Genomic DNA, 24865 nt, shown 5'->3' with positions numbered 1-24865 from the left:
TGTGTCAGGGCAGGCATTATGGGCAGGCCTTGGGGGGGCTGCCCTACCGCCCATCCAAATAAAATATTTAAATAATGATCATTTACAAGGGGTGGAAAAAGTACTCAATTGTCATACTTGAGTAAAAGTAAAGATACCTTTAACAGAAAATGACTCAAGTAAAAGTGAAAGACACCCAGTAAAATACTATTTGCGTAAAAGTCTTAAAGTATTTGGTTTTAAATATACTTAAGTAGTAAGTAAATGTAATTGCTAAAATGTACTTAAGTATCAAAAGTAAAAGTATAAGTCATTTCAAATTCCTTATATTAAACAAACCAGACGGGACAATTATTATTATTATTATTTAAATTTACGGATAGCCAGGGGCATGCTCCAACACTCAGACATAATTTACAAATGAAGCATTTGTGTTTAGTGAGTCCACCAGATCAGAGGCAGTAGGGATGACCAGGGATGTTCTCTTGATAAGTGTGTGAATTGGACCATTTTCCTGTCAAAATGTAACAAGTTATTTTGGGTGTCAGAGAAAATGTTTGGAGTAAGAAGCACATTTCTTTAGGAATGTAGTGAAGTAAAGGCAAATGTTGCCCAAAATATAAATACTAAAGTAAAGTACAGATACCCCCCAAAAAATACCTAAGTAGTATTTTAAAGTATTTCTGCTTAAGTACTTTACACCACTGACAATTTATTTGACCAAGACGCGAGCCGACGGAAAGATGCATCAATCTCAGATAAAGTATTTGAGCGAGCGGAAGAGCTCCCCTCTGTCTCAGTAAGTGTAGCCCATGTATCTGATTCTGTCTGGACTAAAATAGTATGGCAATGTCTTTCTCTTTTCTTGTAAGACAGAGGGGCGTTGTTTCGCTCGCTAAAACGCTATTTTGGACGAACGTGCAAAAGTAACCTACTTTATAAGTGATTTATTTGACAATCAGATGAAACCATCATGACAGGTTGTGTTCATACCACATTAAAAGGTCATACATTTGTACAGTTAAATTACATGTCTTTACTATAAAACCCACACTAGTACTGCTAAAGCAGTCATTTGGACTGTTCATTCATTAAAAAAAATATTACTCTGCCATTTTTAAAGTCATGCCCCCCTCTGTCCTTGACTTTTTCTAAATCAGTCTATAAAACACACCGTCTTTGTTATAATCTTAATATCACAAACAGAACTGATGTTATAACCAGTTTTAAGAGGACATCATTTTTTTATGGTTTTCCTCCATTGCCCCTGCTTCTCACGAACGTAGTTCTCCTGATAGTTGAAGGTGCCATGGCAAGTTGATAATAACCCTGATAATTGCCTCAAAATTTCACCTTCCATAAACTAATTTCACACATACAGCACCAGTCAAAAGTTAGGACACACCTATTCATTCAACGGTTTTTCTTTATTTTTACTATTTTCTACATTGTAAAATAATAATGAAGACATCAAAACTATGAAATAACAGATATGGAATCATGTAGTAACCAAAAAAGTGTTAAACAAATCAAAATATATGTTATATTTGAGATTCTTCAAAGTAGCCACCCTTTGCCTTGATGACGGCTTTGCACACGCTTGGCATTCTCTCAACCATCTTCATGAGGTAGTCACCTGGAATGCATTTCAATTAACAGGTGTGCATTGTTATTAAAAGTTAATTAGTGGAATTTCTTTCCTTCTTAAGGCGTCAGTCCATGGTTGCAACACTTACTACTGAGTTCCAACCTGCCTCTGGAAGCAACGTCAGCGCAAGAACTGTTCGTTGGGAGTTTCATGAAATGGGTTTCCATGGACGAGCAGCCGCACATAAGCCTAAGATCACTATGTGCAATGCCAAGTGTCAGCTGAAGTGGTTTAAAGCTCGCCGCCATTGGACTCTGGAGCAGTGGAAACGTGTTCACTATAGTGATGAATCACGCTTCACCATCTGGCAGTCCGACAGACGAATCTGAGTTTGGCGGATGCCTGGAGAACACTACCTGCCCGAATGCATAGTGCCAACTATAAAGTTTGTCGGAGGAGGAATAATGGTCTGGTGCTGTTTTTCCATGGTTCGGGTTAGGTCCCTTAGTTCCAGTAAAGGGAAATCTTAACCCTACAGTCTACAATGACATTCTACATGATTCTGTGCTTCCAACTTTGTGCAACAGTTTGGGTAAGGCCCTTTCCTGTTTCAGCATGACAATGCTCCCGTGCATAAAGTGAGGTCCATACTGAAATGGTTTGTCGAGATCGGTGTTGAAGAACTTGACTGGCCTGCACAGAACCCTAACCTCATCCCCATCGAAAACCTTCTCGATGAATTGGAACGCCGACAGCGAGCCAGGCCTAATCGCTCAATATCAAGCAAGTCCCCGCAACAATTTTGGAATGAGATGTTGGACGAGCAGCTGTCCACATACTTTTGGTCGTGTAGTGTAAGTCCTGTGCCATTATTTTATTTTATCTGATTTTATAGTAAGAAAAATATAATTGAATGTAGCTGAATCAAATAAAAAGGATATTTTTCCCATTACAGAGCGAGTGGGCATATAAAGTGTCTATGTTGAGTGTAAAAGTGATCATAGATCCTATGTGCTAGATTTATTTGTCAACTTTAGTTGTGAATGATACACACCTTTAGAATGTCTTAGGAATCAACACATATATGGGCTGCTTGATGTGACTATTGACTATTTGAGAAAGTAGCAAAAAAACAACCTTGCGCCCTGTTCCTTGCCTCAGGCTTCACAGCTGTTCTCTCATCAAGTGATCATATTTTCACCAATCAGACTATTCTCAAATGAATCTAATCTTTACTAATATGTCAAATTAGTTTTGTTTTAGAATGGCCCATTTATCAAAGGGGCAGGGGGGGAAATACAAGCCGTCTGTATGCATTCGAATAGTGAATGGAGGCCACACTTTCCTGCCTGTCTACTTTGTAAGCCACTTGGGTTTCAGCATGTGCTTCATATGAGCAGCTGATGAATAAATAGAAGAACACTTAATTCACTCCAAGCATCAACCACTGTTTGAGGAGCATGATCTCGCTGGCCCGACAGGTGATATTCCATCCGCACTCTGTTTGCCATGGGCTCTCCAACCTTGTTCCTGCAGCTACCCAGGGCTTCATTTGGGAAACCGAGTGAAATCTGTTCAGGAACATCAATAGCAATGTGTTTTCGCAATTAAACATATTTCCCTAAACTGTTGACAGCCATCTGCGCGCTCGAGAAAGGAATAATGGAGAGAGGGGATGGAAACGCATGTTGGTGATATTCTGTAAAGCTGAAGGGAATGTGTCACCCTATTAATTATAGAAACATAAACAATGTCCTGTTACTAGGCTATTCAAAATCAAATACAAATGCACAAATTGTAGGCTAACTGTAAGCCGCCCTGCACAATCAATGAACCTACAGCATCGCCTAGGGCTATACGTTCTCTTCCAGACTCATGGATAGAAAGTCTGGAGTGTAGCATAAGGTAACCAGTCCATCCAATCTGCATAATAATACGGTCCACACTCAGAAGTGATTTACTTTAATTTGTTTAATTTTGGAGTGTAGGCTAGACCAATTATGTACCAAAGACATCTTAAATCAGTTTTGTTTTATGTTTTTCTACCATGCGTAATGTAATATGCGTTAGGCTATGCATTGTATAATGGCACAATCATCATTTTAATTCAGGATTTTTGTGGTGTTTCTAAAGAGGGACAATAGAGCCCGGAGTACCAGGCCATTAGGACCTGATGGTAGTTAGCAAGTTGGGTAATACCAAAGCATGTCCAGAGTGCATAAAAGGAGATTACCATGTCACATGGAATTTTACTGCGGTCATGACTCATGACTGCCCATGTGGCGGTAATATTGGCGGTAATATTGTCACCAATATTGTCACCTAGTTGCACCTGTGTAAGGATCATGCTGTTTCATCAGCTTCTTGACATGCCACACCTATCAGGTGGATGGATTATCTTGGTAAAGGAGAAATATTCACAGGGATGTAAGCAAATCTGTGCACAAAATGTGAGAGCAATAAGCTTTTTGTGCATATCGGAAATGTTCTGGGATCTTTTATTTCACCTCATGAAACATGCAGCACTTTACATGTTGCGTTTATATTTTTGTTCAGTATAGTCATTATAATGCCATTATTGCTTTTGTGATGGTTTTGTACTGACCTTTTGTACTGACAACAACAAAATGATTATTTGTGCATACTGTTAAAAAGAATGGTGCACGTCCACTGGCCCCCCTATGGAAATCAAATGCCCATCCAACTGATTCGTTCTGGCACCGGCCTTGCTGTGTCTGTGTCTGTGTGTGTGTGAGTGTATTTGTGTGTGTGTTTGCCCTGGGCCTCCTGCTGCAGTTCACTAGGTAGTATGTGCTGACTATCCCAGCAGAGAGTTAAATGAGGCACATCTACATGGCAGGGAGTGGGGGGTCAGGGGCTGGTATTTAAAGGGCATGGCGTGAATACTGTTCTGTGGCGCTCTGTTGACACATGGGCCGCTGCCTCAGGACATGGGGGGAGGGCTACAGCACATCAGGGGCATACAGAGCAACCACAGTCACTTGCCCATAGAGGGAAAAAATGTAAACTTTCCTCACACATACTCTCTCCCACACCCACTCATCTCCACAGTCTGACACATATTCATAGACGTTTAAAGTAACTGTCCATTGAAAATATAACTTTTAAAAGTTAATATTCTGTTAACGCATACCCAAATAATGTTCTTGAGTTGACATTTACTTGTATTGGTGGCATAAATGGCAGAAAAAACACAAAACATTTCACCTTAAAATTGTATCTGTAACAGACTGTTAACAAAATATTAATAATAGAATAATATTTTTTATGACCGGTATACGCCCACACCATTCTGTTGTTGAGGTACGCCCACACCACTCTGTTGTTGGGGTACGCCCACACCATTCTGTTGTTGAGGTACGCCCACACCACTCTGTTGTTGGGGTACGCCCACACCACTCTGTTGTTGGGGTACGCCCACACCACTCTGTTGTTGGGGTACGCCCACACCATTCTGTTGTTGAGGTACGCCCACACCATTATATTGTTGAGGTACACCAACACCGTTATATTGTTGGGGTACAACCACACCATTATATTGTTGAGGTACACCCACACCATTATATTGTTGAGGCACGCCTACACCATTATATCGTTGAGGTACACCAACACCATTATATTGTTGAGGCACGCCTACACCATTATATCGTTGAGGTACACCAACACCATTATATTGTTGGGGTACGCCTACACCATTCTGTTGTTGAGGTACGCCCACACCATTCTGTTGTTGAGGTACACCTACACCATTATATTGTTGGGGTACACCAACACCATTACATTGTTGAGGTACACCCACACCATTATATTGTTGAGGTACACCAACACCATTATATTGTTGAGGTACACCAACACCATTATATTGTTGAGGTACACCCACACCATTATATTGTTGAGGTACGCCTACAACATTATATTGTTGAGGTACACCAACACCGTTATATTGTTGGGGTACGCCTACACCATTATATTGTTGAGGTACACCAACACCATTATATTGTTGGGGTACGCCTACACCATTATATTGTTGGGGTACGACCACACCATTATATTGTTGAGGTACACCCACACCATTATATTGTTGAGGTACACCCACACCATTATATTGTTGAGGCACACCTACACCATTATATCGTTGAGGTACACCAACACCATTATATTGTTGGGGTACGCCCACACCATTCTGTTGTTGAGGTACGCCCACACCATTCTGTTGTTGAGGTACGCCTACACCATTATATTGTTGGGGTACACCAACACCATTATATTGTTGAGGTACACCCACACCATTATATTGTTGAGGTACACCAACACCATTATATTGTTGAGGTACACCCACAGCATTATATTGTTGAGGTACGCCTACAACATTATATTGTTGAGGTACACCAACACCGTTATATTGTTGGGGTACGCCTACACCATTATATTGTTGAGGTACACCAACACCATTATATTGTTGGGGTACGACCACACCATTATATTGTTGAGGTACACCCACACCATTATATTGTTGAGGCACGCCTACACCATTATATCGTTGAGGTACACCAACACCATTATATTGTTGGGGTACGCCTACACCATTATATTGTTGGGGTACAACCACAACATTATATTGTTGAGGTACACCCACACCATTCTGTTGTTGGGGTACGCCCACACCATTCTGTTGTTGGGGTAAACCCACACCATTATATTGTTGGGGTACGCCCATACCATTATATTGTTGTGGTACGCCCACACCATTCTGTTGTTGGGGTATGCCCACACCATTATGTTGGTGGGGTATGCCTACACCATTATATTGTTGGGGTACGACCACACCATTATATTGTTGAGGTACACCCACACCATTCTGTTGTTGGGGTACGACCACACCATAATATTGTTGAGGTACACCCACACCATTATATTGTTGAGGCACGCCTACACCATTATAGCGTTGAGGTACACCAACACCATTATATTGTTGGGGTACGTCTACACCATTATATTGTTGGGGTACGCCCACACCATTATATTGTTAAGGTACACCCACACCATTATATTGTTGAGGCACGCCACACCATTATAGCGTTGAGGTACACCAACACCATTATATTGTTGGGGTACGTCTACACCATTATATTGTTGGGGTACGCCCACACCATTATATTGTTAAGGTACACCCACACCATTATATTGTTGGGGTACATCCACACCATTATATTGTTGAGGTACAACCACACCATTATATTGTTGGGGTACACCAACACCATTATATTGTTGAGGTACACCAACACCATTATATTGTTGAGGTACACCTACACCATTATATTGTTGAGGTACGACCACACCATTATAATGTTGGGGTACGATCACACCATTCTATTGTTGAGGTACACCTACACCATTATATTGTTGAGGTACGACCACACCATTATATTGTTGGGGTACGCCTACACCATTATATTGTTGGGGTACACCAACACCATTATATTGTTGAGGTACACCTTATATTGTTGAGGTAAGCCTACACCATTATATTGTTGAGGTACGACCACACCATTATATTGTTGGGGTACGCCTACACCATTATATTGTTGGGGTACACCAACACCATTATATTGTTGAGGTACACCCACACCATTATATTGTTGAGGTAAGCCTACACCATTATATTGTTGAGGTACACCCACACCATTATATTGTTGAGGTACGCTTACACCATTATAATGTTGAGGTACACCAACACCATTATATTGTTGGGGTACGCCCACACCATTATATTGTTGGGGTACGACCACACCATTATATTGTTGAGGTACACCCACACCATTATATTGTTGAGGTATGCCTACACCATTATATTGTTGAGGTACACCAACACCATTATATTGTTGGGGTACACCCACACCATTATATTGTTGAGGTATGCCTACACCATTATATTGTTGAGGTACACCAACACCATTATATTGTTGAGGTACACCAACACCATTATATTGTTGGGGTACGACCACACCATTATATTGTTGAGGCACGCCTACACCATTATATTGTTGGGGTACACCAACACCATTATATTGTTGAGGTACACCCACACCATTATATTGTTGAGGTATGCCTACACCATTCCAACACAGAAAAGCTGATTGTTTAGTTAGTTAATTACCATTTTAAGGAATACAATTTCACTCATATTGTAAGTCATAAATACTGGACAGTCACTTTAAACAGGACACATAATTCAGACACCCCAATCAGCAGCCTGCATGTGTGTATATGCAACGTGTCATTGTTAACAGAGGTAGGGGTACGAGCATATACACTAGGGGGATCTGAGTCTGAGCGGAGAAGACAGAAGACAAAAAGAGGGAGGAGAAGAGAAGGAGGAGGAGAGGAGAAGAAGGAAACTCATTACTCTGGCGTGTTGCTGTGTTGAACCTAGCATCTCTGCCGCCCGCCATCTCAGTAAATAACGTCTGTCATTGGATCTGGCCCGGTGGCTGTTTCCAGGCCCTGTTATTTGCGTTATTAATATGCATGCTAATGTACCTATTTTATGGCTCAACAGTTCTGATTCACTTCAAAATCAATTATCCATCTGGTACACCCATACTTGCCCAGGCTCAAATCTGTATTAATTTCAGCAAACATACATCGGGCACAACACAATAAAGATAAATGGCTAGATTAGGTGCAGTAAACAAAGCAAGTTTTAATGAGATTTGGCTTATAAGAACCTTACAGTTCCTTAAATAATGAGCCTGGCTCTGTTTTTTTTTTCCAAATGCAAATTATACAAAGGAATGTTTCGCTGTCCTGCCTTTTCCAATTTCATTTAGATAAGAGTGTCTCCAAATAAGTTGGCAGTTAATATTCTCACATGAGCACTCCCCGCCTCCTCTGCCCCTATTCTCCCTCCGGAGCAGACTGTTTTCCCCGCCTCCTCTGCCCCTATTCTCCCTCCGGAGCAGACTGTTTTTCCCCTCTTCCATAGTGACGCATTGATCCGTAATAAGTTCCGAAAAGTTCACCGTGCTTGTTAAATAGTTCAAACTGACAAAATCTGGACTGGGAACTACTTAGACAGTGCTGACAGAACCACTTACGGGTGTTACTGCCACTTTTACCATAAACCATCAGCAAAATCAGTCTGATATCAGTGTCATGCCCTTAGCAACCCCTTGCCCTGAGACAGAGAGGTGAGGAAAGAGAGAGATGGGGAGCTGAATGATGATGAAGGAGAGAAGAGGAAAGGAGAGAAGAGGTACAGCTACAGCTGGCTGCCTACAGATGAGGGCCCTCCATGACACCCCTCTGTGTCCCTGTCATTACCCACTGCTGGGGTCACACAGACGGAGTGATGAATCCATAATATGACATCACCTCAATTTTCCTCTCCATTTATCCCGGTAATGTGGTGCCCTGTTCCCTACGCCCAGGACCACCCGTGACTCACCAGCGCCAGGAAAATAGACCTCTTGTGGACACGGAAACGGCACACCTTAGATGAGCTCAATGTGGAGCTCAGTTAATCTGAGTACATTTTCCTCTATCTCACGAGACATTAGTTAGACTCAATACATTTTTGCAAATGTATTGAAAATGAAATAAAGAAATAGAACATTTACATAAGTATTCACCCCCTTAATACTTTGTAGAAGCACCTTTGGCAGCGATTACAGCTGTGAGTCTTTCTGGGTAAGTCTCTAAGAGCTTTCCACACCTGGATGGTGCAACATTTACACATTATTCTTAAAAAAAATGTTTAAGTCCTGTCAAATTGGTTGTTGATCATTGCTAGACAATAATTTTCAGGTCTTGCCATAGATTTCCAAGTAGATTTAAGTCAAAACTGTAACTTGGCCACTCAGGAACATTCACTGACTTCTTGGTAAGCAACTTCAGTGTATATTTGGCCTTGTGTTTTAGGTTATTGTTCTGCTGAAAGCTGAATTCATCTCCCAGTGTGTAACGGCGTTCTTCGTTTGTCGAAAGAGAGTCGGACCGAAATGCAGCGTGTTGGTTACTCATGTTTTTAAATGGAACAAATGACGATACACAAAATAACTTATAAATACAAAAAACAACAAACGGAACGTGAAAAAACCTATACAGCCTGTCTGGTGAACACTAAAAAAGAGACAGGAACAATCACCCACAAAATACAAAGTGAAACCCAGGCTACCTAAATACGGTTCCCAATTAGAGACAACGAGAATCACCTGACTCTGATTGAGAACCACCTCAGGCAGCCAAACCTATGCAACACCCCTACTCAGCCGCAATCCCAATAACTAAAAAACCCCACTACGAAATACAACAACATAAACCCATGTCACACCCTGGCCTGACCAACTAATTAACGAAAACACAAAATACTAAGACCAAGGCGTGACACAGTGTCTGGTGCAAAGCAGACTAAACAAGGTTTTCGTCTAGGATTTTGCCTGTGCTTACCTCCATTCCATTTATTTTTTTTATCCTGAAAAACTCCATCAGTCCTTAAAACAATGACAAGCATACTCATAACATGATGCAGGCAACACTATGCATGAAAATGTGGAGAGTGGTACTCAGTAATGCGTTGTATTGGATTTTCCCCAAACACAACACTTTGTATTCAGGAGAAAAAGTGAATTACTTTGCCACTTTGCCATCTACTTTTTTATTTTTACCCAGCTACTAACAAGTGCCTTCTTTGCAATGCATTGGAAAACCTCCCTGGTCTTTGTGGTTGAATCTGTATTTGAAATTCACTGCTCAGACTGAGGGACCTTACAGATAATTGTACTGTGTGTGTGTGTGGAGGGCACAGAAATTATATAGTTTTTAACATAATTTTTGAATGACTATTACTGCACACAGAGTGAGTCCATGCAACTTATTATGTGACTTAAGCAACTTTTTACTCCTGAACGTATTAAGGTTTACCATAACAAAGGGGTTGAATACTTATTGACTGAAGACATTTAAGCTTTTATTTTTAAGAATTTGTCAAATAAAATAAAATAAAGAAACATAATTCCACTTTGACATTCTGGGGTATTGTGTGTAGGCCAGTGATCAAAATCTCAATTTAATTCATGTTAAATTCAGGCTGTAAAACAACAACATTTGGAAAAAGTCAAGGGGTGTGAATACTTTCTGAAAGCACTGTATACCACCAGCACATTGGTTCTCCTTTATTACTTAAAAAAAACAATGAATCAGAGACCTGCACGATTGTTGGAGAGTGAGTGTTAGGGAATGTTACCGTGTGGGACTGAGTAGTGTGCTGGACTTTGCTGGAGTAGTGTTGGTCCATACTCACTCAGCATTCCCATCCCCAGCATGAAGGCATCCATGGTGTAGGGCAGGCCCCTGGCCCTCCCTCGCGTGCCTGGTGGGAACATCACTTCCTTGGGCTGGGCCTTCTTACATTCTACCTGTGAACACAGTGAGAAAAAAATGAAAAATCAGTCCTAATGGCCCCATGGAGGGAGAAGAATGGGACTGGGCAGGACATATCCAGATTCCAGTAGGACCTCACGAAACAATACTGTTGTTTTTTTCTAAAAAGCTAAAGTTTGCTTGTCTGGGGAAAAAATCTAAGGTCAATCCTTCAGAGTATTCCAGTGCCTTTTGAAACTACTGGTGCACCAGGATAGTTGTAGAAGAGCCTCCAAACATGATGTCTCCATTGATTATTTGAAAATGTCTTCCTGTAGCCACTTTCTATTGCCCAGCACCACAGTCACCTGCTAGTGGAGAGGCTTCATGTCTATTCTAACCCTGGCAGACCTTCTTATCATTCAGGAGTAGACTGAGGAATATGGAGAGAAAAGAATCCTCCACCCTGACTTCCACACAAACACTTTAGACAGCCCCCATCATCTCAGTGAATGCCTTTGTTTTCTGTCCTTTTATTCAAATTCTTGTCAGTCTTCCTAGAGAGAGACAGAGAGACAGTAGAGTGAATGCTGAGGTCAGGTCGGTAAAATTCAAATTTCTGCCTCTGTGTGCTCATCTGCTCTACAGTACCCAGCCCATTCCACCTGGAGCGCTCGTTCTCTCTCTCTCTCTCTCTTGCCAAAGCAAGTGAAATAGATAATAAAAAATGAACAGTAAAACATTGCACTCACAAACGTTCCAAACAAATAAAGACATTTCAAATGTCATATTATGTATATATACAGTGTTGTAATGATGTGCAAATAGTTAAAGTACAAAAGGGAAAATAAATAAACATAAATATAGGTTGTATTTACAATGGTGTTTGTTCTTCACTGGTTGCCCTTTTCTTGCGGCAACAGGTCACAAATCCTGCTGCTGTGATTGCGTGTGGGTCTCTCTCTTGCGCTGTTTCTCTCTGTCTCGCTCCCCTCTCTATCTCTCCTGCCATCTACTCTCTGCTCTCACACACACTTAGTTCTGCCCTCTTATGACTAACATATTCTCCTCCAACACAATGCTTATCAGCTGGTAGATGTGACAGGTCTAAATACTAGCAATACAGCAAGCCTGTATGAACATGTATATGCAACAAAATAAATAATGTACTCTATGTCAACACTGCTGAGAGAAATACATCAATGTTTTCGCTAAAGAACATGCACACAGATATATCTGTATAGACATATACAAACATGAAACCACACATGCCAACCACAGGCACACACACATCCACACAAAAAGTCTCACGCACATACACACAGAGTCTCACACACACACACATACACATGCAAACACACACAAATTCACAAGCTTCACAATCTCAATCCTTCAGAGAGGAGCAGCTGGGGTAAACAGAGCAGGACCTGTCTAGGAGGGGTGTGTGTGGTGGAGGGGGGGAGGGGGTTGATCAGACCAGAAATAACATTCCACTCTGACAGACTGATAGAGAAGGGGGGGGGGGGTTTCATCCACACCAGTGAGAAAGTCATCTCCAGCCGTATCCTATTTACCACACATCTATCTGGGATTTATGAAATATACAGGAGTGTGTGTCTGTGTGACTGGCTCGGCTGACAGGGCTGGCGTGTCTGTGCCGTGTGTCTATCGCCTGCTCTTCTTTTTGGTAGGCCGAGCCTGTTCATTGCGCCGCACAATCTGTCTGCTCCACTGCCTGCTTGGGCCCTAGGCCTGTCCATCTGTTTGTCTGTCTGCCTCCTGGCTTCGTGTCTAACCCACAGCCTGAGATTTAACAGGGCCTCTCTCTCTCTCTCTCTCTCTCTCTCTCTCTTTCTCTGCTATTCAAATTCACATGCATGTCATCCTGCCCACTGCACAATATAAGCTGCTTCTCCTCTGCTGGGTTGGATACCACTGCACAGTGCAGGTAAACCCCAGCATCCATACAAATGCAAATGGCCAGGGCTGCACCTCTGCTCTGCTCTGACGAGCTCCAGGCAAACATTACCATTCCTTCACTGATCCTCCACTGTAGAAACAGCCTGGTATTATACAGTGTTATTATACAGCGTGAGTTGCTGAGTTAGAATAAAAGTTGCCTGTGCCTAAGTGTGAAAGTTGCTGTGTTAGATTAATAGTTGTGGTGTACAAATGTGGATGGTGGCTGCTTGCTGTGTTAGTGTGAAGGCTGCTGTGTTAATGTGAAGGTTGCTGTGTTAGTGTGAAGGTTGCTGTGTTAGCGTGAAGGCTGCTGTGTTAGCGTGAAGGTTGCTGTGTTACTGTGAAGGCTGCTGTGTTACTGTGAAGGCTGCTGTGTTAGTGTGAAGGTTGCTGTGTTAGTGTGAAGGCTGCTGTGTTAGTATGAAGGCTGCAGTGTTAGTGTGAAGGCTGCTGTGTTAGTGTGAAGGCTGCTGTGTTAGTGTGAAGGCTGCTGTGTTAGTGTGAAGGCTGCTGTGTTAGTGTGAAGGCTGCTGTGTTAATGTGAAGGTTGCTGTGTTAATGTGAAGGTTGCTGTGTTAGTATGAAGGCTGCTGTGTTAGTGTGAAGTTTGCTGTGTTAGTGTGAAGTTTGCTGTGTTAGTGTGAAGGCTGCTGTGTTAGTATGAAGGCTGCTGTGTTAGTATGAAGGCTGCTGTGTTAGTGTGAAGGCTGCTGTGGTAGTGTGATGGCTCGCTATCTCCAGAGGAAAAGCTGCAGTGTTAGACCACTAAGATTAGTGGCTGTTGGAGGGCTAGTCGATTAAAGAAGCAGAGGCCATAGAAACACACTGTCCCTTCGTTCGCTGCAAAGCACTTTGTAGCTGTCACAGAGCACCTGTTCTCCTAGCTAGCGACGCTGCTCTGTTCTCTCTCCCCCATTTGTGCCTCTACGCTTCCTACCCTGTGAGAGCGACAATTTTCAGACTGCCATCATTTTCCAATCAAAGCAAATGGGAGCTTAAATACCTGTAAGGTGTGGGAGGGGTTGAGGAGGAAGGGGAAGGGGAAGCAGAGCAGGAGAGTGCACACTAGCAGTCTAATTGTCAGGGAATGACCTCTATACTGAGTGGAGAGAAACCAGGCAGTACAAATAGGACTATTAAAAGTCTCTATACACTGACTGGGGCTAACACACCTACACCCTGACTGGGGCTAACACATCTACACCCACCTCCACACTGACTGGGGCTAACACATCTACACCCTGACTGAGGCTAACACACCTCCACACTGACTGGGGCTAACACACCTACACACTGACTGGGGCTAACACACCTACACACTGACTGGGGCTAACACACCTACATCCTGACTGGGGCTAGCACCTACACCTGGACTGGGGCTAACACACCTACACCTGGACTGGGGCTAACACACCTACACACTGACTGGGGCTAACACAACTACACACTGACTGGGGCTAACACCTACACACTGACTGGGGCTAACACACCTACACCTGGACTGGGGCTAACACACCTACACCTGGACTGGGGCTAACACATCTACACCCACCTCCACACTGACTGGGGCTAACACACCTACACCCTGACTGAGGCTAACACACCTCCACACTGACTGGGGCTAACACACCTACACACTGACTGGGGCTAACACACATACACACTGACTGGGGCTAACACACCTACACACTGACTGGGGCTAATACACCTACATCCTGACTGGGGCTAGCACCTACACCTGGACTGGGGCTAACACACCTACACCTGGACTGGGGCTAACACACCTACACACTGACTGGGGCTAACACACCTACACACTGACTGGGGCTAACACCTACACACTGACTGGGGCTAACACACCTACACCTGGACTGGGGCTAACACACCTACACTTGGACTGGGGCTAACACACCTACACCTGGACTGGGGCTAACACACCTACACTTGGACTGGGGCTAACACACCTACAGACTGACTGGGGCTAACACACCTACACACTGACTGGGGCTAACACACCTACACCCGGACTGGGGCTAACACACCTACACACTGACTGGGGCTAACACACCTACACCCGGACTGGGGCTAACACACCTACACACCCGGACTGGGGCTAACACACCTACACCTGGACTGGGGCTAACACACCTACACACTGACTGGGGCTAACACACCTACACACTGACTGGGGCTAACACACCTACACACTGACTGGGGCTAACACACCTACACACTGACTGGGGCTAACACACCTACACACTGACTGGGGCTAACACACTACACACTGACTGGGGCTAACACACCTACACACTGACTGGGGCTAACACACCTACACCTGACTGGGGCTAACACACCTACACACTGACTGGGGCTAACACACCTACACACTGACTGGGGCTACACCCTACACACTGACTGGGGCTAACACACCTACACACTGACTGGGGCTAACACACCTACACACTGACTGGGGCTAACACACCTACACCCTGACTGGGGCTAACACACACACTGACTGGGGCTAACACACCTACACACTGACTGGGGCTAACACACCTACACACTGACTGGGGCTAACACACCTACACACTGACTGGGGCTAACACACCTACACACTGACTGGGGCTAACACACCTACACCCGGACTGGGGCTACACACTGACTGGGGCTAACACCTACACACACTGACTGGGGCTAACACCTACACACTGACTGGGGCTAACACACCTACACACTGACTGGGGCTAACACACCTACACACTGACTGGGGCTAACACACCTACACACTGACTGGGGCTAACACACCTACACACTGACTGGGGCTAACACACCTACACACTGACTGGGGCTAACACACCTACACCCTGACTGGGGCTAACACACCTACACACTGACTGGGGCTAACACACCTACACCTACTGACTGGGGCTAACACACCTACACACTGACTGGGGCTAACACACCTACACACTGACTGGGGCTAACACCTACACACTGACTGGGGCTAACACACCTACACACTGACTGGGGCTAACACACCTACACACTGACTGGGGCTAACACACCTACACACTGACTGGGGCTAACACACCTACACCCGGACTGGGGCTAACACACCTACACACTGACTGGGGCTAACACACATACACCCACCTCACACATCTCACACACCTACACACTGACTGGGGCTCATGCACAGACACACTGACTGGGGATAACACACCTACACCCGGACTGGGGCTAACACACCTACACCCGGACTGGGGCTAACACACCTACACACTGACTGGGGCTAACACACCTACACACTGACTGGGGCTAACACACCTACACACTGACTGGGGCTAACACACCTACACACTGACTGGGGCTAACACACCTACACACTGACTGGGCTAACACACCTACACACTGACTGGGGCTAACACACCTACACACTGACTGGGGCTAACACACCTACACACTGACTGGGGCTAACACACCTACACACTGACTGGGGCTAACACACCTACACACTGACTGGGGCTAACACACCTACACACTGACTGGGGCTAACACACCTACACACTGACTGGGGCTAACACACCTACACACTGACTGGGGCTAACACACCTACACACTGACTGGGGCTAACACACCTACACACTGACTGGGGCTAACACACCTACACACTGACTGACTGGGGCTAACACACCTACACACTGACTGGGGCTAACACACCTACACACTGACTGGGGCTAACACACCTACACACTGACTGGGGCTAACACACCTACACACTGACTGGGGCTAACATACCTACACACTGACTGGGGCTAACACACCTACACACTGACTGGGGCTAACACACCTACACACTGACTGGGGCTAACACACCTACACACTGACTGGGGCTAACACACCTACACACTGACTGGGGCTAACACACCTACACACTGACTGGGGCTAACACACCTACACACTGACTGGGGCTAACACACCTACACACTGACTGGGGCTAACACACCTACACACTGACTGGGGCTAACACACCTACACCCTGACTGGGGCTAACACACCTACACACTGACTGGGGCTAACACACCTACACACTGACTGGGGCTAACACACCTACACACTGACTGGGGCTAACACACCTACACACTGACTGGGGCTAACACACCTACACACTGACTGGGGCTAACACACCTACACACTGACTGGGGCTAACACACCTACACACTGACTGGGGCTAACACACCTACACACTGACTGGGGCTAACACACCTACACACTGACTGGGGCTAACACCTACACACTGACTGGGGCTAACTACACCTGGACTGGGGCTAACACACCTACACACTGACTGGGGCTAACACACCTACACCCGGACTGGGGCTAACACACCTACACACTGACTGGGGCTAACACACCTACACACTGACTGGGGCTAACACACCTACACACTGACTGGGGCTAACACACCTACACACTGACTGGGGCTAACACACCTACACACTGACTGGGGCTAACACACCTACACACTGACTGGGGCTAACCACCTACACACTGACTGGGGCTAACACACCTACACCTGACTGGGGCTAACACACCTACACACTGACTGGGGCTAACACACCTACACCCTGGGGCTAACCACCTACACACTGACTGGGGCTAACACACCTACACACTGACTGGGGCTAACACACCTACACACTGACTGGGGCTAACACACCTACACACTGACTGGGGCTAACACACCTACACACTGACTGGGGCTAACACACCTACACACTGACTGGGGCTAACACACCTACACACTGACTGGGGCTAACACCTACACACTGACTGGGGCTAACACACCTACACACGGACTGGGGCTAACACACCTACACACTGACTGGGGCTAACACACCTACAGACTGACTGGGGCTAACACACCTACACACTGACTGGGGCTAACACACCTACACACTGACTGGGGCTAACACACCTACACACTGACTGGGGCTAACACACCTACACACTGACTGGGGCTAACACACCAACACACTGACTGGGGCTAACACACCTACACACTGACTGGGGCTAACACACCTACACACTGACTGGGGCTAACACACCTACACCCGGACTGGGGCTAACACACCTACACACTGACTGGGGCTAACACACCTACACCCGGACTGGGGCTAACACACCTACACACTGACTGGGGCTAACACCTACACACTGACTGGGGCTAACACCTACACACTGACTGGGGCTAACACACCTAGACTGGGGCTAACACACCTACACACTGACTGGGGCTAACACACCTACACACTGACTGGGGCTAACACACCTACACACTGACTGGGGCTAACACACCTACACACTGACTGGGGCTAACACACCTACACACTGACTGGGGCTAACACACCTACACACTGACTGGGGCTAACACACCTACACACTGACTGGGGCTAACACACCTACACACTGACTGGGGCTAACACACCTACACACTGACTGGGGCTAACACACCTACACACTGACTGGGGCTAACACACCTACACACTGACTGGGGCTAACACACCTACACACTGACTGGGGCTAACACACCTACACACTGACTGGGGCTAACACACCTACACACTGACTGGGGCTAACACCTACACACTGACTGGGGCTAACACACCTACACACTGACTGGGGCTAACACACCTACACACTGACTGGGGCTAACACACCTACACACTGACTGGGGCTAACACCTACACACTGACTGGGGCTAACACCTACACACTGACTGGGGCTAACACACCTACACACTGACTGGGGCTAACACACCTACACACTGACTGGGGCTAACACACCTACACACTGACTGGGGCTAACACCCTACACACTGACTGGGGCTAACACACCTACACACTGACTGGGGCTAACACACCTACACACTGACTGGGGCTAACACACCTACACACTGACTGGGGCTAACACACCACCCACCTCACACACTGACTGGGGCTAACACACCTACACACTGACTGGGGCTAACACACCTACACACTGACTGGGGCTAACACACCTACACACTGACTGGGGCTACACCTACACCACACTGACTGGGGCTAACACACCTACACACTGACTGGGGCTAACACACCTACACACTGACTGGGGCTAACACACCTACACACTGACTGGGGCTAACACACCTACACACTGACTGGGGCTAACACACCTACACACTGACTGGGGCTAACACACCTACACACTGACTGGGGCTAACACACCTACACACTGACTGGGGCTAACACACCTACACACTGACTGGGGCTAACACACCTACACACTGACTGGGGCTAACACACCTACACACTGACTGGGGCTAACACACCTACACACTGACTGGGGCTAACACACCTACACACTGACTGGGGCTAACACACCTACACACTGACTGGGGCTAACACACCTACACACTGACTGGGGCTAACACACCTACACACTGACTGGGGCTAACACACCTACACACTGACTGGGGCTAACACACCTACACACTGACTGGGGCTAACACACCTACACTGACTGGGGCTAACACACCTACACACTGACTGGGGCTAACACACCTACACACTGACTGGGGCTAACACACCTACACACTGACTGGGGCTAACACACCTACACACTGACTGGGGCTACACCTACACACTGGGGCTAACACACCTACACACTGACTGGGGCTAACACACCACTACACACTGACTGGGGCTAACACACCTACACACTGACTGGGGCTAACACACCTACACACTGACTGGGGCTAACACACCTACACACTGACTGGGGCTAACACACCTACACACTGACTGGGGCTAACACACCTACACACTGACTGGGGCTAACACACCTACACACTGACTGGGGCTAACACACCTACACACTGACTGGGGCTAACACACCTACACACTGACTGGGGCTAACACACCTACACACTGACTGGGGCTAACACACCTACACACTGACTGGGGCTAACACACCTACACACTGACTGGGGCTAACACACCTACACACTGACTGGGGCTAACACACCTACACACTGACTGGGGCTAACACACCTACACACTGACTGGGGCTAACACACCTACACACTGACTGGGGCTAACACACCTACACACTGACTGGGGCTAACACACCTACACACTGACTGGGGCTAACACACCTACACACTGACTGGGGCTAACACACCTACACACTGACTGGGGCTAACACACCTACACACTGACTGGGGCTAACACACCTACACACTGACTGGGGCTAACACACCTACACACTAATATGACTGGGGCTAACACACCTACACACTGACTGGGGCTAACACACCTACACACTGACTGGGGCTACACACTGACTGGGCCAACACAGACACACTGACTGGGGCTAACACACCTACACACTGACTGGGGCTAACACACCTACACACTGACTGGGGCTAACACACCTACACCCTGACTGGGGCTAACACCAAAACACTGACTGGGGCTAACACACCTACACCCTGACAGGGGCTAACACACCTACACACTGACTGGGACTAACACACCTACACCCTGACTGGGGCTAACACACCTACACACTGACTGGGGCTAACACACCTACACACTGACTGGGGCTAACACACCTACACACTGACTGGGGCTAACACACCTACACACTGACTGGGGCTAACACACCTACACACTGACTGGGGCTAACACACCTACACACTGACTGGGGCTAACACACCTACACACTGACTGGGGCTAACACACCTACACACTGACTGGGGCTAACACACCTACACACTGACTGGGGCTAACACACCTACACACTGACTGGGGCTAACACACCTACACACTGACTGGGGCTAACACACCTACACACTGACTGGGGCTAACACACCTACACACTGACTGGGGCTAACACACCTACACACTGACTGGGGCTAACACACCTACACACTGACTGGGGCTAACACCCTACACACTGACTGGGGCTAACACCTACACACTGACTGGGGCTAACACACCTACACCCTGACTGGGGCTAACACACCTACACCTGACTGGGGCTAGCACACCTACACCCGGACTGGGGCTAACACCAAAACACTGACTGGGGCTAACACACCTACACCCTGACTGGGGCTAACACACCTACACACTGACTGGGACTAACACTACACCAACCTCACACATCTCACACACCTACACCCGGACTGGGGCTAGCACACCTACACCCGGACTGGGGCTAACAAACATACACACTGACTGGGGCTAACACACCTACACACTGACTGGGGCTAACACACCTACACCTGACTGGGGCTAACACACCTACACCCTGACTGGGGCTAACAAACCTACACACTGACTGGGGCTAACACCTACACACTGACTGGGGCTAACACACCTACACACTGACTGGGGCTAACACACCTACATCCTGACTGGGGCTAACACCTACACACTGACTGGGGCTAACACACCTACACCTAGACTGGGGCTAACACCTACACACTGACTGGGGCTAACACCCTACACACTGACTGGGGCTAACACACCTACACACTGACTGGGGCTAACACCTACACACTGACTGGGGCTAACACACCTACACACTGACTGGGGCTAACACACCTACACACTGACTAGGGCACCTACACCCACCTCACACATACCTACACACTGACTGGGGCTAACACCTACACACTGACTGGGGCTAACACCTACACACTGACTGGGGCTAACACACCTACACCCTGACTGGGGCTAACACACCTACACCCGGACTGGGGCTAACACACCTACACCCGACTGGGGCTAACACCTACACACTGACTGGGGCTAACACACCTACACACTGACTGGGGCTAACACACCTACACACTGACTGGGGCTAACACACCTACACACTGACTGGGGCTAACACACCTACACCCTGACTGGGGCTAACAAACACACTACACACCTGACTGGGGCTAACACACCTACACACTGACTGGGGCTAACACACCTACACCCGGACTGGGGCTAACACACCTACACACTGACTGGGGCTAACACACCTACACACTGACTGGGGCTAACACACACTGACTGGGGCTAACACCTACACTGGGGCTAACACACCTACACACTGACTGGGGCTAGCACACCTACACACTGACTGGGGCTAACACACCTACACCACCTGACTGGGGCTAACACACATCACCCACCTCACACATCTCACACACCTACACACTGACTGGGGCTCAACACAGACACACTGACTGGGGACACACCTGGACTGGGGCTAACACACCTACACCCGACTGGGGCTAACACACCTACACACTGACTGGGGCTAACACACCTACACACTGACTGGGGCTAACACACCTACACACTGACTGGGGCTAACACACCTACACACTGACTGGGGCTAACACACCTACACACTGACTGGGGCTAACACACCTACACACTGACTGGGGCTAACACACCTACACACTGACTGGGCTAACACACCTACACACTGACTGGGGCTAACACACCTACACCCTGACTGGGGCTAACACACCTACACACTGACTGGGGCTAACACACCTACACACTGACTGGGGCTAACACACCTACACACTGACTGGGGCTAACACACCTACACACTGACTGGGGCTAACACACCTACACCCGGACTGGGGCTAACACACCTACACACTGACTGGGGCTAACACCCTACACACTGACTGGGGCTAACACACCTACACACTGACTGGGGCTAACACACCTACACACTGACTGGGGCTAACACCTACACACTGACTGGGGCTAACACCTACACACTGACTGGGGCTAACACACCTACACCCGGACTGGGGCTAACACACCTACACACTGACTGGGGCTAACACACCTACACACTGACTGGGGCTAACACCCTACACACTGACTGGGGCTAACACCTACACACTGACTGGGGCTAACACCTACACACTGACTGGGGCTAGCACACCTACACACTGACTGGGGCTAACACACCTACATCCACCTCACACATCTCACACACCTACACACTGACTGGGGCTAACACACATACACCCACCTCACACATCTCACACACCTACACACTGACTGGGGCTCATGCACAGACACACTGACTGGGGATAACACACCTACACCCGGACTGGGGCTAACACACCTACACCCGGACTGGGGCTAACACACCTACACACTGACTGGGGCTAACACACCTACACACTGACTGGGGCTAACACACCTACACACTGACTGGGGCTAACACACCTACACACTGACTGGGGCTAACACACCTACACACTGACTGGGGCTAACACACCTACACACTGACTGAGGCTAACACACCTACACACTGACTGGGGCTAACACACCTACACCCGGACTGGGGCTCACACAGACACACTGACTGGGGCTAACACACCTACACACTGACTGGGGCTAACACACCTACACACTGACTGGGGCTAACACACCTACACACTGACTGGGGCTAACACACCTACACACTGACTGGGGCTAACACACCTACACCCGGACTGGGGCTAACACACCTACACACTGACTGGGGCTAACACACATACACCCACCTCACACATCTCACACACCTACACACTGACTGGGGCTCATGCACAGACACACTGACTGGGGATAACACACCTACACCCGGACTGGGGCTAACACACCTACACCCGGACTGGGGCTACACACCTGACTGGGGCTAACACCTACACACTGACTGGGGCTAACACACCTACACACTGACTGGGGCTAACACACCTACACACTGACTGGGGCTAACACACCTACACACTGACTGAGGCTAACACACCTACACACTGACTGGGGCTAACACACCTACACACTGACTGGGGCTAACACACCGACACCCTGACTGGGGCTAACACACCTACACCCGGACTGGGGCTAACACACCTACACACTGACTGGGGCTAACACACCTACACACTGACTGGGGCTAACACACCTACACACTGACTGGGGCTAACACACCTACACACTGACTGGGGCTAACATACCTACACACTGACTGGGGCTAACATACCTACACACTGACTGGGGCTAACACACCTACACACTGACTGGGGCTAACACACCTACACACTGACTGGGGCTAACACACCTACACCCGGACTGGGGCTCAGGCACAGACACACTGACTGGGGCTAATACACCTACACACTGACTGGGGCTAACACACCTACACACTGACTGGGGCTAACACACCTACACACTGACTGGGGCTAACACACCTACACACTGACTGGGGCTAACATACCTACACACTGACTGGGGCTAACACACCTACACACTGACTGGGGCTAACACACCTACACACTGACTGGGGCTAACACACCTACACACTGACTGGGGCTAACACACCTACACACTGACTGGGGCTAACATACCTACACACTGACTGGGACTAACACACCTACACCCGGACTGGGGCTAACACACCTACACACTGACTGGGGCTCAGGCACAGACACACTGACTGGGGCTAACACACCTACACACTGACTGGGGCTAACATACCTACACACTGACTGGGGCTAACACACCTACACACTGACTGGGCACAGACACACTGACAACACCCTACACACTGACTGGGGCTAACACACCTACACACTGACTGGGGCTAACACACCTACACACTGACTGGGGCTAACACACCTACACACTGACTGGGGCTAACACACCTACACACTGACTGGGGCTACCTACACACTGACCTACACACCTACACACTGACTGGGGCTAACACACCTACACCCTGACTGGGGCTCAGGCACACCTACACACTGACTGGGGCTAACACACCTACACACTGACTGGGGCTAACACACCTACACACTGACTGGGGCTAACACACCTACACCCGGACTGGGGCTAACAC

At 47.5% G+C, this 24865-nt stretch overlaps 1 protein-coding gene across 12 annotated transcripts in view; it reads right to left on the bottom strand.

Annotated features, from left to right (window-relative positions):
- LOC135550502 (RNA-binding protein Musashi homolog 2-like) overlaps window positions 1-24865 on the bottom strand; it is a 352748-nt gene that overhangs the window by 60811 nt on the left and 267072 nt on the right. For 7 of the 12 annotated variants that reach the window (XM_064981384.1, XM_064981385.1, XM_064981383.1 and 4 more), the window contains exon 9: window positions 10833-11004. In XM_064981384.1, coding sequence (XP_064837456.1) covers window positions 10833-11004 — 172 coding nt within the window. The remainder of the gene's footprint in view (window positions 1-10832; window positions 11005-24865) is intronic. The other 5 variants (XM_064981390.1, XM_064981387.1, XM_064981392.1 and 2 more) reach the window with 1 other exon arrangement.

Source organism: Oncorhynchus masou, chromosome 12, assembly GCF_036934945.1.
Source record: "Oncorhynchus masou masou isolate Uvic2021 chromosome 12, UVic_Omas_1.1, whole genome shotgun sequence".
NCBI classification, from domain to species: Eukaryota; Metazoa; Chordata; class Actinopteri; order Salmoniformes; family Salmonidae; genus Oncorhynchus; species Oncorhynchus masou.
This window is presented reverse-complemented; position numbering and strand designations above follow the sequence as displayed.